Source organism: Hemitrygon akajei, chromosome 17, assembly GCF_048418815.1.
Source record: "Hemitrygon akajei chromosome 17, sHemAka1.3, whole genome shotgun sequence".
Lineage (NCBI taxonomy): Eukaryota > Metazoa > Chordata > Chondrichthyes > Myliobatiformes > Dasyatidae > Hemitrygon > Hemitrygon akajei.
In genome coordinates this window covers 38,985,439-39,003,336 of record NC_133140.1, presented here as the reverse complement: position 1 = coordinate 39,003,336, position 17,898 = coordinate 38,985,439, and the positions used below count along the sequence as shown (strand labels likewise).

At 44.5% G+C, this 17,898-nt stretch overlaps 1 protein-coding gene across 7 annotated transcripts in view; it reads left to right on the top strand.

Moving 5' to 3' along the window:
• The window catches only part of dus2 (dihydrouridine synthase 2), a 114,027-nt gene extending 108,959 nt beyond the window's left edge, over nt 1-5,068 (top strand). For all 7 annotated transcript variants that reach the window (XM_073069953.1, XM_073069957.1, XM_073069952.1 and 4 more), the window contains one exon: nt 4,760-5,068. In XM_073069953.1, the coding sequence (XP_072926054.1) occupies nt 4,760-4,970 (211 nt within the window). In that variant the 3' untranslated portion in view covers nt 4,971-5,068. The remainder of the gene's footprint in view (nt 1-4,759) is intronic.
• The last annotated feature ends 12,830 nt before the right edge of the window (nt 5,069-17,898 follow it).

Sequence of the window (17,898 nt, the reverse complement as noted above, 5' to 3'; positions counted from 1 at the left end):
GAATCTGATAGGAGAGGGGAATTGTCAATGGGAGAAAGGGAATGAAGACGGGCATCAGTGTGAAATGATAGGCAGATGAGGAGAAGAGAAGTGATAAGAGGGGAACCAGAGTGGGGAATGGAAGAAGAGTTGCTGTAAGTTAGAGAAATTGATATTCATACCATCAGGTTGGAGGCTACCCAGACGGAATATGAGGTGTTGCTCCTCCGACCTGAAAGTGGCCTCATTGTGACAGTAGAGGAGACCATGGAAAGACAGGTCAGAATGGCGATTAATTAAAGTGGTCCTGCTTGTTGTGCGTGAAGCAAAGGTGCTCGACAGAGTGGTCCCATAAGCTACATAAGGTGTCACCAATGTAGAAGAGACTACAACAGGAGCACCAGATACAGTAAACAACTCAAACTGATTTGCAGGCAAAGTGTTGCCTCACCTGGAAGGACTGCTTGGGACATTGAATGGCAGTGAGGGAGGTGAATGGGCAGGTGTGGCATTTCTTCCGCTTGCAGAGATAAATGCCAGGAGGGAGATTAGAGGGGAAGGATGAATGGACAAGAGAATCATGGTGAGAGTGATTCGTATGGAAAGTAGAGAGCAGGAGGGAGGTCAAGATGTGTTTGATGGGAGGATTATTTTGAAGATGGAAGTTTTGAAGAATGATGTGTGGATATGGAGCTCCTGCGGTGTTAGGTAAGGACAAGAGGAGCTCTACCTCTGTTAAGGCGACAGAAGATGGGGTGAGGCCAGATAACCAGGAATGGAGGAGTTGGCAGGTGAGGGCAACGTCAGTGTTGGAGGAAGGGAAGCCCTTTTCCTTGAAGACATTCTGGAATCACCATCCTTACCCTAACTGACAGATACAATACTACTGAGATTTCACAGCCTTGGTCTTTGCTGTTGGCCTTCCATGGCCACTGGGCACAAAGGTCTCTTTAGTAATCAACCCAAGTTCATAGCCAATGTTCCCAGTGCAGCCTGGCATTTCTCTCATGTATCAGCAAGAGTGTGAACCAGTATGACACACCAACTCAACTCTTTTGTAGTGCTGTAAGCTGCCATGATTCTGGATGTGGCCCAAAACTATTAGCATGAAAATATTTTTAAATAAAGCTGGGCCATTTTTCATATGGGTAGAGAAATGTGTTTCTATAGATTCTAGCGTGCAGATTAATTGTAGGTTTAGTCAAAACTTTTGGTATTCTTGGTTCTCGGTTCTTATCTATTCCTGTATAGACCATAGGGCATAGGAGCAGAATTAGGCCATCTGGCCCATCGAGTCTGCTCCACCATTCAATCATGGCTGATCCTTTTTTCTTCTCCTCCTCAACTCCAGTTCCCAGTCTTCTTCCTGTAACCTTTGACGCCATGTCCAATCAAGAACCTATCAATCTGCCTTAAATACACCCAACAATCTGGCCTCCAAAGCTGCATGTGACAACAAATTCACCACCCTTTGGCTAAAGAAATTTCTCCGCACCTTTATTTTGAAAGGGCGCTTCCTATCCTGAGGCTGTGCCCTCTTGTCCTAGACTCTCTCACCATGGGAAGCATCCTTTCCACATCTACTCTGTCTAGGCCTTTCAACATTTGAAAGGTTTCAATGGGACCCCCCCCCCCCCCCCTTATCCTTCTGAATTCCAGCGAGTACAGACCCAGAACCATCAAACATTCCGCATCAGGTCCAACCAAAGATGCAATTGTTCATCCTTTGTGTCTTTCTTTTAACGATCACATGACACTGCTGGTTATTAAAAACATCAAGTACTGCAGGTCTACCTCACTGATGAGTTGCTGCTCAATAGTGAAGGAGCTAAACTTGGTACAGACCATGTTGCCACCTGTGCAGTCTAACGACCGAAATGAGTGATTGAGTTGGACGATTTTCTTCTGATCCAGAGACCCTGGTGAACATTGTTAATGTAGAGTACTGGTTCACATGCCACAGGGCTGCCTGTTTCAGCCAGCCAGGGAGAAGACTCGGGCAGAGGTGCAGCAGGTGACCTGGAGTCCATGCCGGGTTAGGGTGTGGACCCTCGTGTCAGTGCTGCCTTCCAGTGTTCGCTTACTGAAAAACAATCTGGATTGCAATCATGTGCAGACTGCTGCGAGCTTGTTCTTGCTGACAACATCCATGCACCATCAATCTACAGGACCTGACACTCAGGGTCTTGGACTATATTATGTATTTTTTTAAAAATTTTGTGTGACTATTTTTATTACCTTCTTATATGTGTTTTGTGCTGTGTGTGACTGTTAGTATCTTGGCCCTGGAATAACACTGTTTCGTTTGGTCGTACTCAGGGGTATTCATCTAAGGTTGAATGACAATTACACTTGAACTTGATTTGAGATTGAAATACAGATGCCAAAAATCAGAAGTAAAGATAGACAGTGGTGAAAACACTCGTCAGATCAGGCAAATTTCTGCAGATGTACTGTGGAGAGTATTCTAACTGATTGTATTACCGTCTTTTATGGAGGGGCCAATGCACAGGATCAGAAAAAGCTGCAGAAAGTTGTAAACTCAGCCAACTTCATTATGGACTCTAAATTCCTCAGCATTGAGGACACCTTCAAAAGGCAATGCTTCATAGCGGCACAGAGGACCCCCTGCACCCAGGACATGCCCTCTTCTCATTGCTACCATCAAAGAGGAGGTACATACAGGGGCCTGAAGACAAGCAATCAACATTTCAGGAGTAGTTTCTTTCCCTCTGCTGTGTTATTTCTGAATGGTCAATGAACCCGTATGCACTACCTCACTATTGTTCGCACTTGTTTATGTTTTTATATTATTTTACTGTAATGTAATTACTATGTATTCCAATGTGCTGCTGCAAGACAATAAATCTCATGACATATGCCAGTGATATTAAACTTAATTCTGAATCTAATATATGGAAAGTGAGACGCCCTGAGTCAAACCTAAAGTATTAACTGCATCTCTTTGCACAAATGCTGCCTAACCTGCTGAATTTTCCTGCAATTTTCTATACTCGTCTATTTTAGCGTTGTTAAAACATACCTGTAATTTTGTTTCACAGTTCAACAGTCACCAATCATGAACAACACAAAAAGTATAGCACAGGTTTATAGCATATTCCCAACTAATTGATCATAACCTTTGTGTCCTCTGCTGGGTGGTGACGCGGACACATCCTAGCAATTAAGTACATGGTAGCAATGGTCATATAATTAGTTGGCTAAGAATCTCTCCAGTCAAAGTTACGTAAAATTTAAGGAATAAATCTGAAATGGAGTTGGTGAAGCAAAATAAATATAACTTCAAGAAGATTAAACTTTTAATTTTCTAGGCAATGACCTGTCTTTCAAATCTCTCCCTTTCTGACCTATTAATCCTGGCTTTGGTACAAATTGACTTTTAACAGACAACTGGGCTTTCACTTCCTCTGCCTTTATTGTCTGCTACAACAAGGGGAAAGTGTGAATATTTATCATTCAATTTCAAAAAATAATTATTTAAAACACTCAAACAAAAATGCTGTTGTCTTCCTGAGTTCTATTATGAAGTTCATCCAGGTTCTGCCATAGATTATTAAGAGGTGTGGTTAATTTTGAAAGCTTTGCAAGGTCACTGTTTATTACTATTTGATTATTAATTACTTCTGAGCCATTGAGTTCTATGTAAATATGGCCCCTCAATAAATTAATTTATTCTTCATACTTTAATGAGGGGATTGTGTTGGTTTTTATTGGGTTCAGATGATCAAATGATAACCAATCAAGCATAGCCTGTGTGGAAACTCCCTTTTTTTCATCATTAAGGTATACTTTTATTCCATGGCATTTAATTTAACAATTAGGTAAGATCATTACTTCAATTCAAGTTTTTCTTAGGATTAGACACTAGTGCAAAACAGGTATAGATGTGCAGATCTCCAGTTGTACCAACTTCTCTACATTCAGTTGCATTAACTTTATCGAAACCAGCTTTTGGTAGCCAAATACAAATAGCAGCCGAATCTCTTGAATTTAGCATTGGTGGCAGACAGATTTGTGCTCCTTGATGTTGGAATTTAAATTTTCTTTGTGTAAATGTTGACTTTCTCAATCAGTAAGGACTTTTATTAAGAAAAATGGTCAAATATTCACAAATGAGCTGCATTTGGTTGAGTTGGAATCGATTTCAGACTAATTATATGATGTTTAAAAGAAATGCTGTTATTTTATCTCTCTCCATTGATTTGCATATCAGAACCTCCACAAAATATCTCTTCACCATTGAGGGATCTTCTGAATTTGACTTTAAACTTAAAATAAAAACAGAAAATGCTGGACATGTTCAGCAACTCAGGCTGTATCTGTGCTAAGAGCCACAGTCAATATTTCAGATCAGAAATTCTTCATCCAGAAGAGTCACTCATTTTGATTTCAGCTCTGTCTGACTTCCTTGCATATGTGCTTCTCAGGAGTATGGTCCAACAGGTAGCTTTTGGATATTACTTATGCCGTTCTGGAGTCCATGTGTGTCCAAACATTGACATAGTCCCTTTCAAAACTGCAACACCATGCAAAATAAAGATTATCCTTGATGCCACTAGCATGAGTTAATTAAGGGAATATGTCTGGTATCCATCTCCCTATCTTGTTTGCAGTGAGATCTGTTAATGCATTGGCTTTTTTCAGATTAGTTACAATCTTATCTGATGGCGGAACAAACTTCAGGTGCTGAGTGACCTACTCAAGCTCCTATTTCTTAACTTGCAATTAACCTCGTTACTTCTCTTCTTTTGTTTCTCAGGGATAAAACCAAGAAGGTAGTGGAGCAATCCGCGGCTATTGTGTGCCTACGATCTCTTGGGATCTCAGAAGGAAAACTGTGTGAGGGGGAAAACCCACTCAAAAACAAACGAAAAAGAGATGAAGTAGAAGTTGCCAATTGCATAGAAATGACTGACACTTCCTCCCTTGACACCAATAAAAGAAGCAGCCCCTTGCTGATGAAAGTATAACGGACATTCCAGCTGTACTGGATAAGATGGAATTCTCTGAAGTGGAATGGCAATTAAAAAGTTGTTTTATGCATTAATAAAATAACTTGTAAGTTGTACATATATATTTATATTTATATACATTAAAGGGTGCGTATTATATAAATATGTACATGTTTAACCAACCAGTGCTCCTGCCTTGATCTTTCTTGTGGTCATTCTCCATGAACTAACTCCACAGTTGCTGAAATGTTATTTTAGTATGGTGGCCACATGCCTCGAAAGCAACGGGGTCTCTGGTGTGTTAGAGGAGCTTTTTGCAAGGGCTAAAGTGTTTGTTTTCTTTCCCACTTGATTATGCCTTACACAAATACCTGCACAGTGTTTCCAAACCACTAACCCTGCCAGGGTGCACGGTTTAAATGGCATTGGTTCTGCCTAGACCAGTCATTCAATGGCTTCACTTATGACCTGGAAATATTTATTTAACATTTAATTTTACCATTAGCTGAATTATCAATAACACTTCTTATGTAAATCACTCTGTCCGCTCTCTACAGTATATTTTCTTTATATCTATTTCAGTAACCTCTTCGCTATATTTCTGTATAAATAAAAAGTGAGCCTACCAAAAAAGTATAGAATCAAACCTTTTCCTGAGAGTGTTTTGCATATTTCTGTTCTAGCAATATCTCAGTGTGTCAAATCCCAGGTATATTTTATTTGGCTTTTCCATCTCATTGATTTTTTTCACTTCTAATTCTACCTTTTCTTCACTTTGTTTATATTTTTTTAATATATTTTTATTTGTTTTTTCTTCCTCTGACACACATATGCTCTCCCTTCTCTCTTGTAAAACCTAGTATATACATCTCTATAAAACCACTGTGCATTTTGAATAATTCCATTAATCTCATATCATGGATTTGCCACATTTAATTCAGACTCCCATCTGCAGTGAGAGTTACTTCATCCAGTTGTTAATTTATTATTTAGGTACTTGCTATAAATTGAACAAAGTGCATTTGTTCAATTCGTAGCAAATGTGCGATGCCCTGTTGGAATTTCAGCAGTTGGTGTCCGTGAATGAACTGGAAGTCCTTTTTGTAGTTTTTTTTCAGTGGGACTCCAGCGCTGTCTGTGAGCCAATGCTGAAACTAGAGGTCAGTTTCTAAGTTTTAAGTTTAGAACTTAACAGGGCATTTGGTATAAGAATAACAGTAAAGTTACTGTGTCCTCTCCTTCACTGAGGTAGTACATTTCACGTGGAATCCATGAGCTTATTATCTACACCTGAAGGAACTGTGGCTCAGTGATATTGTCAGAATAGGTCTCCAACTGTAAAACCTGTGAGCTGGAGCTCCCCACCATCATCTCAGGAGTTCTGAATTTGGAATTGGGGGGAAAAATCAGCAGCTTTTCATATTTAAGGTATGCTGCGAGCATTGTATCTGTAAACTGGCTGGTTTGTGAGTGCTTTTGAGTTTGTGCTCACTTTGAAGGGTCAATTCCAACAGCTGAACTCAGCAGAAATCGGATGAATACAGCTTCACTTTAGGTTCAGCAGTCCAGTACCTTGACAAATATTATAATTTTCCCATACACTTGAGTGACTGAAGAAATCTGTACTACAAGCTCATTTTGGATGCAGAGATACCAAAGAAACACTGTGCCAATCTTCCAAACCCCACAAAGATACTGCCAGCCATTACCTCAACCTCTCCCAACTCAAGCCCTAAGTTGCAAACTCATCTCATGACCCTGAACCTCCATTCTTATACAAATGGAGAAGAAGGATGCTTGTGTGAGAATGCTGTTCTTGGACTACAGTTCAGCACTCAACACTATAATTCCCTCCAGGCTCGACAAGAAGTTCAGAGACCTTGGTTTTCACCCTGCCTTGTGCAGCTGGATCTGGACTTCCTGTCAGATCGCCGGCAGGTGGTAAGAATGGGCTCCCTCTCCTCCACCCCTCTGACCGTTAACACAGGAGCTCCTCAGGGCTGTGTACTAAGCCCCCTCCTTTACTCTCTGTATGCCCATGACAGTGTCATCACCCACAGCTCCAATCTGCTAATTAAATTTGCTGACAACACTACACTGATTGGCCTAATCTCAAATAATAATGAGACAGCCTACAGAGAGGAAATCATCAGCCTGACACAGTGGTGTCAAGAAAACAACAACTCCCTCAATGTCACAAAAACTGAGGAGCTGGTTGTGGACTACAGGAGGAATGGAGACAGGCTAGCCCCTATAGACATCAATGGATCCGGGGTTGAGAGGGTGAACAGCTTTAAGTTCCTGGGCATAAACATCACTGAGGATCTCACATGGTCTGTACATACTGGCTGTGTGGTGAAAAAGGCGCAACAGCGCCTCTTTCACCTCAGACAGTTGATGAAGTTTAGTGTAGGCCCCCAAATCCTAAGAACTTTCTATAGGGACAAAATTGAGAGCATCCTGACTGGCTGCATCACTGCCTGGTATGGGAACTGTACTTCCCTCAATCGCAGGACTCTGCAGAGAGTGGTGTGGACAGCCCAGCGCATCTGTAGCTGTGAACTTCCCACTATTCAGAACATTTACAAAGACCAGTGTGTCAAAAGGGCCCGAAGGATCATTGGGGTCCCGGGACACCACAACCACAAACTGTTCCAGCTGATATCATCTGGGAAATAGTACCACAACTGTATCTCTATGTTATATTGACTATCCTGTTGTACATACTATTTATTATAAATTACTATAAATTGCAGATTTAGAAGATGTAAAGATTTTTACTCCTCATGTATGTGAAGGAAGGAAGAAAGTAAATTCAATTCAACCTGCAAGCTAACTTGAATGACCAATGTAATATTCATATAAATTAAATCAAAGCTGACAAAGTTCAGAATTTAAATTGCGTTAATTGAGTGAAGCCCCATTACTTCTTTCTTGGTCTGAACCTTGTTAATGCTATTTCCGTCAGGAATTTGTCAGTTTTGAGAACTTTCTGTTGTGAACTCGGTCTTTTAATCATAATGTTTTCACACCAATATCAGGGGCAATCCATAGTCTTGTTCTGCAGCAGAGTAGAGGTGACAGTCATACTTTGCACAGGCCGTAAAGGCTTCTAAGGAGCCTGCGAAAATCCTCAGAGCACATGATCGTCTCCACTTGCAGGCTCCAATCATTAACACCAATATGAGCCTAACCCATAAAGAACACCTGTAGATCCCTGGGAACCCCTTATCAAGAATATAGGCATAGAGGACAAGAAGACGCAGAAAGCAGTCTGAGGCTGTATACACAGCCAGGATCTGGTGGAGCTGATTGGAGCAAAAAATTAAGCCTGCTCTTGGGAGTCGCTCTCAGGCAGAAAGGGGCATACAGTGATAGAGGTGATGGAGATAGGTCCAAACTTAAACAATCAGATTAATTGGGGAAAGAGATGTTGTGCATTTGTAATATGCATCGTGCAAATTCACCTCAAAGTCCAAACCAAACAAGGTTCTAGGTTTACCTGCAGCATCACATCATGGCCCTCACAATTTCACCTTCCATTGTGTGCCCAGTAGTGGAGTTGCCTTGTCATGAATCTCTCAGATCTGGGCTGTGCAGTGCATTGTGTTAAAATGAATGTACTGTTTTAAAGGTGCATCTTTACACTACACAGATCTTAAGGTTTTCATATTTTTTTTAATGTTGCATGAGACATTACTACCTGTTTACAAAAGCTAATCTTGATAAAAGATGATATGTTTATAATCTAAAACCTTAGACATACATTTTGTGGTTGTCAGTATTATGTTTATTTTTATATATTACAAAATCTACTTGGATTTTAAAAGTGAATGTTTAGCGAAACCAGGAAGCATGTGCTGGCTTCATTAAGTGTTGAAAAGTGTTTCAACTTTCCTTTTTATTTAGGGTGCACTTTCACCTCTGCACTCCTTTAATAGATCTTTAAGGTTGCCTGGCTACTTCGATTCTCAGATTTTGTTTTTGTTGGCCCTCTTAAACCTAAGAAGTTACTTTCTAATGGTCTTACAAGAGCCACTTTATCCATTAGCTCCATGTTCCTTCCAAAATGCTAATAAAATTGGAACATTTATATGACATTATAGTCTTGTAAATAAAATTGTAATCCCATGGTTTGAAAGGGAGCCTGGATACAAACTTTTTGAAGATGGTGGGCCATGTTAACAAAACAGTTCATTTAATAGAATATATCTTTGCCTTTAGAAGTTAAATTGCACAAACTGCAGGAAGAACATATATCACCCTAAAACATTAGTTTGATTCCAGATAGTGATGCTTCTAATTCTAGCAAATACATGACAGTTTTGAATAGGTATTGAAGAGGTTTTTCAACAGTATCCCACAGAAGAACATTTGTGCATCTGGACTGGAGAAAGTGACTTTGTCGTCCTTTAAGATGGACAACAGGAGGTTCTGTGACCACAGAAGAAATGGTAGGATGTGTGTTGCTACTCAAGTGCTAGTGTCAAGGATGGATCTGACTGGTTGCAGAAAATTCTCAAGAGTGAGGGTGAACTGCCAGCAGTTGTACAAATGATACAATGCCTCCTCCACTGTTAGGGATAAGGCCACAATTAGGTTAGAGGAACAACATCTTATATTCTTTTTGGGCAACCTCCAACCTGATGGCATGAACATTGATTTCTCAAACTTCCAGTAATGCCCCCTCCACACCCTCCTTCATCATTTCCCCTCACGTTGTCTCCTTGCCCGCCCATTGCCACCCTCTGGTGCTCCTCTCCCCCCCCCCCCCACCCTTTATCTTCCATAGCTTTCTGACTTCTTCACCAATCAACTTCCTAGCTCTTTGCTTCATGTCTCCCCCTCCAAGTTTCAACTATTGCCTGGTGTTTCTCTCTCTCCCCTCCCCCCACCTTTCAAATCTACTCCTCAGCTTTCTTTCTCCAGTCTTGCTGAAGAGTCCGAAACAGCAACTGTACTTTTTTCCATAGATGCTGCCTGGCCTGCTGAGTCCCTCCAGCATTTTGGGTGTGTTGCTCGGATTTCCAGCATCTGCAGATTTTCTCTTGTTTCAGGTAGAACAAACCATGAGGCTCTTGAGAATGAATGTAGGGAGTTGGGTAAGAAGTTAGGAAGCAGGATCTTGGGTAATGGTTTCTGAATTGCTCCCAGTGCCATATGCTAGTGAAGTCAGAAATGGAATGATAGGCCAGGTTAATTCTGGGGGGCAAGCAACCTGTATAAGGTGGACAAGTTACACTTGAAACAGTGAGATCAATATCTTTGCAGGGAAATTTGCTAGTTCTGCTTCAGAGGGTTAGGGACTTTAGAGTAGGAGCAAGTCATGGGATAAGGCAATATCCAGTGAGAGTGAGTCTAGTAATCAGGATAACCAGGGGCACAGTAAAGTCGGGAAAAGGAATATCCACTTAAACTACATTTATTTCAGTGCAGGTAAGGTGGATGAATTCAGGCCATGGATTTGGCTCTGATGACTGAAATGTGAAAGGCATAGCAGAACCATAGCTGAGAGAAGGACAAGACCGGGGCAGCTCAATATTCCAAGGTACAGATCCTATGAATGTGACAGAGGTATAGGGAGGTGAGGAGAGGGTGTTGCCTTGTTTTTATATGAGTTCCTATGAAATACAATGCGTAGTTTCTCCTCCAACTACATGCCATACAAAGACATTTAGGAAAGAATTATCAATGTTGGTGATTGGACAGTCTACACTTCTGTCACCAAGTGTTCTCTATCACTGGATAGAAAGGTTTCTTGTATTTACATAAATCCCATCTGTGGTCACCCACGTTGTATCACAGACATTTGCCGTGATCTTCATTCTGTGAAATTTTCAATCAAGGCTAATTTACCAAAAAATTAGATAAGACTGTATTAATTGAATTGTTTGACAGCTTTTCAGCGAGGATGGTGAAAATCTTCACCCCTCATCCTGGGCTCACTTTGTACACTCAAACACTTGAAACTACATTGTCTATAAGCATCTGAGACAGAGGGGAGGGGTGAGAATATGGGGTAGTAAATTTCCGTAGCTCTATCCCATCAGGAGTAAAGTCCATGCATAAGTAATACTTTCAACTCCATTTAATCCAAGGAAATAAAACTGATGGCTACCCACCATTCACTTTCCACAAATGCATCAGGACTTTTCCATTTTGAACTTCACAGGGTCGTGTATTTATGGAATTTGTTGCCAAATGCAGCTGTGGAGGCCCTATCATTGAGGGTGTTTAAGGAGGGGATTGATAGGTATCTAATTAGTCAGGGTATCAAGGGATATGGAGGAAAAGCCAGAAATTGGAACTAGATGGGAGAATAGTTTAGCTCATGGTGGAGTGGCGGAGCAGACTCGATGGGCCGAATGGCCTACTTCTGCTCCTTTGCCTTGTGATCTTGTGATGGGAGAAGCACTGACATAGTCAAAGATGCAGAATAAATTCTGTGTGAGAGAGCTTTAATGTCCAGTCCTGAACATAATTGCTAGATGAGCCTCTAATACATGCAGCAGAGACAAACACAAGGCAGCTATTTATTTAACCTTAAGAAACTATAATGCAATCTTTGTAAAAACTGAGTTCAGTTTCTGTTGTATAAAGTGTTACCGTGATCATGCTAAAATGCCACATTGAGAATCATTGAGGCACAGTGTATTGGAATTGGTTTATTATTGTCACAAAGTGAGGTACTGTGAAAAACTTGTCTTGCATATTGTTGATATAGATTAAATCCTTACACAGTGCGTTGAGGTAGAACATGGTAAAACAATAAGAATGCAGAATAAAGTAACAGCTACAGGGGAAGTGTTAACAATAAGGTGCAAGATCATACCAAGCTAAATTGAGAGGTCAAGAGTGCATCCTGTCTTACTAGGGAACCATTTAATAGTCTGGTACCGGTGGGGTAAAACCTGTCCTGAAGCCTGGTGGGACGTGCTTTCAAGCTTCTATATCTTCTGTCCAATAGAAGAAGTGAGAAGAGAGTGTCTCAGGTGGGTGGAGTCAGGACTGAAAGAAGCTGCAGAGGGTTGTAAATCGAGCCAGCTCCATCTTGGGTACTAGCCTACAAAGTACCCACGACATCTTTAGGGAGTGGTGTCTCAAAAAGGCAGTGTCCAGTATTAAGGACTTCCAGGACCCAGGTCATGCCCTTTTCTCACTGTAACCATCAGGTAGGAGATACAGAAGCCTGAAGGCACACACTCAGCGATTCAGGAACAGCTTCTTCCACTCTGCCATCCGATTCCTAAATGGACATTGAATCCTTGAACACTACCTCACTTTTTTAATATATATTACTTATGATTTTGCATGATTTTTAATTTATCAATATACATAAACTGTAATTGATCTACTTATTTATTATTACTATTTTATTTTGTTTTTTCTATATTATGTATTGCATTGAACTGCTGCTGCTAAGTTAACAAATTTCACAACACATGCCAGTGATAATAAACCTGATTCTGATTGTGCTAGCTGCTGTACTGATAAAGCTAGAAGTGTAGACAGAGTCCATGGAGGGGGGATTGGTTACTGTGATGAATCATCACAAAATAGCCGTGGAAACAAAACGTACAAAACTCAAACCCAGCCATTTCCTCCACTTCACCCGATAGCATCCCAGGTTCAGTGGGATGTAGCAGGCCAGGGGCTGATCGCCTTGGAGACAGGAACCAACCCTAATTAAGCTACAATGTACACATTCTAGCATATTTACCAAAACCAGAAGATTCTTTTTTCATTCTCACAAACCAAAATCAAAATATAATCTAAACCATTTACACCCTGTCAACAATGGCAATGGACAGCCAGGTAACTGAGGAGTGTAGCCTCCGGTGGGTGGGTTTGAACTGCTGCGGCGGGGCTTTAGTGTGCCGCTGCACCTTGGCTGTTTGGCACTGTGCGCACGTTCTGGCCCATTCACTGACCTGTTTGCGAAGTCCATGCCACGCGAACTTGCTGGAGACCAGCCGGACGGTTGTCCTGATAGATGGGTGCGCCAAACAATGTATGGAGTCGAAAACTCACTGCCTCCAGACTGCTGGGACGATGGGGCGAGGTTGGCGGGTAGCCACGTCGCACGGGAGGGTCCTCTCACCTGGGCCTACGAGAAAGTCTTGCAGCTGCAAACCCGAGACTGCAGTCCTGTAGCTGGGCATCTCGTCGTCTGCCTGCTGCGCCTCCGTCAGTGCTGCATAGTCCACCCCCAGGGACAGGGCCTGGACAGCTGGTCTGGAGAGTGCGTCCACCACGACGTTGTCCTTTCCCGAGACATGCTGGATGTCCGTCGTGTACTCGGAGATGCAGGACACATGTCGCTGCTGGCGAGCCAACCAGGGATCGGACACCTTCGTGAACGTGAAAGTCAACGGTTTGTGGTCCGTGAACACGGTGAACGGCCTGCCTTCTAAGAAGTACCTGAAATGCCGGATTGCCAGATACAGTGCCAACAGCTCCCAGTTGAAAGCACTGTACTTGAGTTCGGGTGGTCGTAGGTGCTTGCTGAAGAATGCCAGGGGTTGCCAGCGCCCCTCGATGAGCTGCTCCAGCACCCCACTGACTGCTGTGTCAGATGCGTCCACCGTGAGGGCGGTCGGAACGTCCATTCTGGGGTGCACCAGCATCGCGACATCTGCCAAGGCTTCCTTGGCTTTAACGAAAGCGGCTGCAGCCTCCTCGTCCCAAGTAACGTTCTTGCCTTTACCCGACATCAGGGTGTACAAAGGGCGCATGATATGGGCTGCTGAGGGGAGGAAACGGTGGTAGAAGGTCACCATACCAACGAACTCCTGCAGGCTTTTGACCGTGTTGGGCCGGGCAAAGTGGCAGTTCGCGTCTACCTTGGCGGGCAGAGGTGTTGCCCCGTCTTTGGTAATCCTGTGGCCCAGGAAGTCGATGGTATTGAGACCAAACTGGCATTTGGCTGTGTTGATCGTGAGGCTGAAATCACTCAGGCGGGAGTAGAGCTGGCACAGTGGGACAGATGCTCCTGACGACTACTGCTGACTATAAGGATGTCGTCCAAATAGATGAACGCAAAGTCCAGGTCGCGTCCCACCTCGTCCATTAGCTGCTGGAACATCTGTGTGGCATTCTTCAGGCCGAACGGCATTCGGAGGATCTCGAACAGGCCGAACGGGGTGATGAGTGCTGTTTTAGGGATGTCTTCAGGGTGCACCGGGATTTGATGGTATCCCCGGACGAGGTCTACTTTGGAAAAGATCCTTGCCCCGTGCAGGTTTGCTGCAAAGTCCTGTATGTGCAGCACGGGGTAATGGTCAGGAGTGGTAGCCTCATTCAGTCTGTGGTAGTCGCCACATGGTCTCCAACCCCCGACTGCTTTGGGCACCATGTGCAGGGGGGAGGCCCATGGGCTGTCGGACATCCGTATGATCCCCAATTCCTCCATCTTCTTGAACTCCTCCTTCGCCAGGCAGAGCTTTTCCGGGGGGAGCCTTCGTGCGCGGGCATGGAGGGGTGGTCCCTGGGTCGGGATGTGGTGCTGTACCCCGTGTCTGGGCATGGCTGCCGTAAACTGCGGTGCCAGAATCGATGGAAAGTCCGCCAGGATTCTGGTGAATTCGTTGTCTGACAGTGTGATGGAGTCCCGGTGTGGGGCCAGCAACTTGGCTTCACCCAGGGAGAACGTCTGGAAAGTCTCGGCATGTACCAGTCTTTTCCCTTGCAAGTCGACCAGCAGGCTGTGAGCTCGCAAGAAGTCCGCCCCCAGGAGTGGTTGGGCCACCGCGGCCAGTGTGAAGTCCCACGTGAACCGGCTGGCGCCGAACTGCAGCTGCACTGTGCGGGTGCCGTAGGTCCGTATCGTGCTGCCGTTTGCGGCCCTCAGGGTGGGTCCTGGCTTCCTGTTGCAAGTGTCGTACCCCATCGGGGGCAAGATGCTGATCTCCACTCCGGTGTTGACCAAGAAGCGGCGTCCCAACGGTTTGTCCCAGACGTACAAGAGGCTGTCCTGGTGGCCAGCCGCTATAGTCATTAGCGGCAGCTGGCCCTGGCCCTGGCCCTTGCAGGGCGGGCAACAACGGCGGACTTCTGTGCCCCACCGCTGGTGGTAGAAACACCACTGTTCACTGGCCTCCTTACTCCTGCCTCTATGTTGTGTGCGTCCCCCTGCCGGGCCTGGTCTGGTCCGCTGTTGGGCGCGTGGCCTGGTAATCTGACCGACGGATGCCAAGCTCTCCCTCTTGGCTTTCTACAGCACGTCTGCCCGGGCCACCACCTTCCGGGGGTTGCTGAAATCTGCGTCGGCCAGCAGCAGATGTATGTCCTCTGGCAGTTGCTCTAGGAACGCTTGCTCGAACATGAGGCAGGGCTTGTGTCCGTCAGCCAGGGCCAGCATCTCGTTCATCAATGCTGATGGCAGCCTGTCTCCCAAACCGTCCAGGTGAAGCAGGCGGGCACCCCGCTCATGCCGTGAGAGGCCAAAGGTCCCAATGAGCAGCGCCTTGAATGCTTCATATTTGCCTTCTTCCAGATAGATAGATACTTTATTCATCCCCATGGGGAAATTCAACTTTTTTTCCAATGTCCCATACACTTGTTGTAGCAAAACTAATTACATACAATACTTAACTCAGTAAAAAATATGATATGCATCTAAATCACTATCTCAAAAGCATTAATAATAGCTTTTAAAAAGTTCTTAAGTCCTGGCGGTAGAATTGTAAAGCCTAATGGGATTGGGGAGTATTGTCCTCTTCATCCTGTCTGAGGAGCATTGCATCGATAGTAACCTGTCGCTGAAACTGCTTCTCTGTCTCTGGATGGTGCTATGTAGAGGATGTTCAGAGTTATCCATAATTGACCGTAGCCTACTCAGCGCCCTTCGCTCAGCTACCGATGTTAAACTCTCCAGTACTTTGCCCACGACAGAGCCCGCCTTCCTTACCAGCTTATTAAGACGTGAGGCGTCCCTCTTCTTAATGCTTCCTCCCCAACACGCCACCACAAAGAAGAGGGCGCTCTCCACAACTGACCTATAGAACATCTTCAGCATCTCACTACAGACATTGAATGACGCCAACCTTCTTAGGAAGTACAGTCGACTCTGTGCCTTCCTGCACAAGGCATCTGTGTTGGCAGTCCAGTCTAGCTTCTCGTCTAACTGTACTCCCAGATACTTGTAGGTCTTAACCTGCTCCACACATTCTCCATTAATGATCACTGGCTCCATATGAGGCCTAGATCTCCTAAAGTCCACCACCATCTCCTTGGTCTTGGTGATATTGAGACGCAGGTAGTGTCAGGGGTGACTGTATGAAATCCGCGACCTGGGCGGCCGTCTCCTGGTCAAGGGCGCTCACCACGTGATAGTAAAACGTGGAATCAGAAGATATCTGCCGAATCTGGAACTGGGCTTCTGCTTGGCTAAACCACACGCGTGGTTGCAGTGTCCAGAAAGTCGGCAGTTTTAGTGAAACTGCGTGAACAGATGAAGAGTCGGTCATCTTTGGTTCAAATCCCGTTTGGACTGTAGGGGTCACCAATGTAGCGATGTGCTACACACAGTGCTGAAATAACGACACGCAGTCGGTAAGTCATTTCGAGACTAGTTTATTCAAACTTCGCGGCGCTGGCATTTAAATCCCTAGCGCCCACCCTCTCCAGGCGGAAATGATGTCAGAGGTGCATTACCAAAGTCTCCCCCCGCGCGCTGGCTATTTGTGAGCCAGTTCGCCTGCGCAGAAAGTAGGTCGCCACAGGAGAAGGAATCTCCATGAGTATTGTCATCTGTAACTATTGGTGGAGTCCAAACCGTGTGGAGAGCCCGAGTGCTATTGAAACATGCCTTTCAGCTTGTGGAGTCCATCAAGCACCCGCCTATATAAGAGAAAGCAACAAAAGACAAAGGGATAGTCATGTTCTTTATAGCAGACTCCACCTACACAGTTTTGTCCAATGTTAACAAAGATCACGCTTACTGCCACGGGAAAATTGAAGGAGCCAGACACATCAGGTGTGTGTTGAAGTTGCGTGCGTGAGCTAACCAAGTTGTTTCATTCAAAAGCAACACTAGCATTATCCAACAATTTATAGGTTTGTCTGATTAGATTAGCCAGTTAAATCCTGGAAAAAATGTTGTTGCTTTTGTTAACATGACATCAACTTCTAATTGTCAGTAATGTGACAGGAGGCAGAACCAAGCCACACCTAACATGTCAATAACCTAATCACAATGGCCTCGATTCTCTCTCTGCCAGAATGTGTTTGGGTCTCGATATCAACACGGTCCTCAAGCAGACACGGCATGAGGTGAATCTCAGAGCAACGGTTGAGGAGAAGACAGCTTTTACTAGGTTTGATCTATGAGCTGAGGTATCCGTTAGTCTTGCGAGACCATGAATCTGCACCTGGAAAGTCTTCCGTCGAAAGCAACTCCTGGCGCCTTGCTCTACACCAATCAAGTGCAGGCTTATAACTGGTAGACTGCTGATTTATGTGTTGTGCCATCGCGGTGAGGCAACGCTGGAGTGTCCTCTGCAGGGCACAGGCCTGAGCATGGTTGTACAGAAGACCGGCTGTTGCCCAAGCTGCAAGTCTCGCCTCTCCATGCCACCAATGTTGTCCAGGGTAAGGGCAAGGGCCGATATAGCTTGGCACCAGTGTCATCACAGGAGTTGCCAGAACAAGGTTGAAGACAACGTCAGACTGCCTTAGGGACTCCAGTTCTGGATTTGTCCTCGGGGTTTACTCCCGAAGCCTTTCCCATGAGTGGGTATGGCCACAAGGCAGCAGAGGTTTGAAATCAGAGTTTTCCCTCTCTTAAATGGACTGTCTTCCCAGGCTGATGAGCTCCATCTACCCGAAGCACTGGTTTTAAGGCTCCAGGACCCGCCTTCGCCCGTCCTCCTGTCAGTAGAAACAGTTCTGCCAGGCTTAGAGGCTAAGCCACACGTGAAGGCCAGGAGTTGGACTTAGTTGTCAG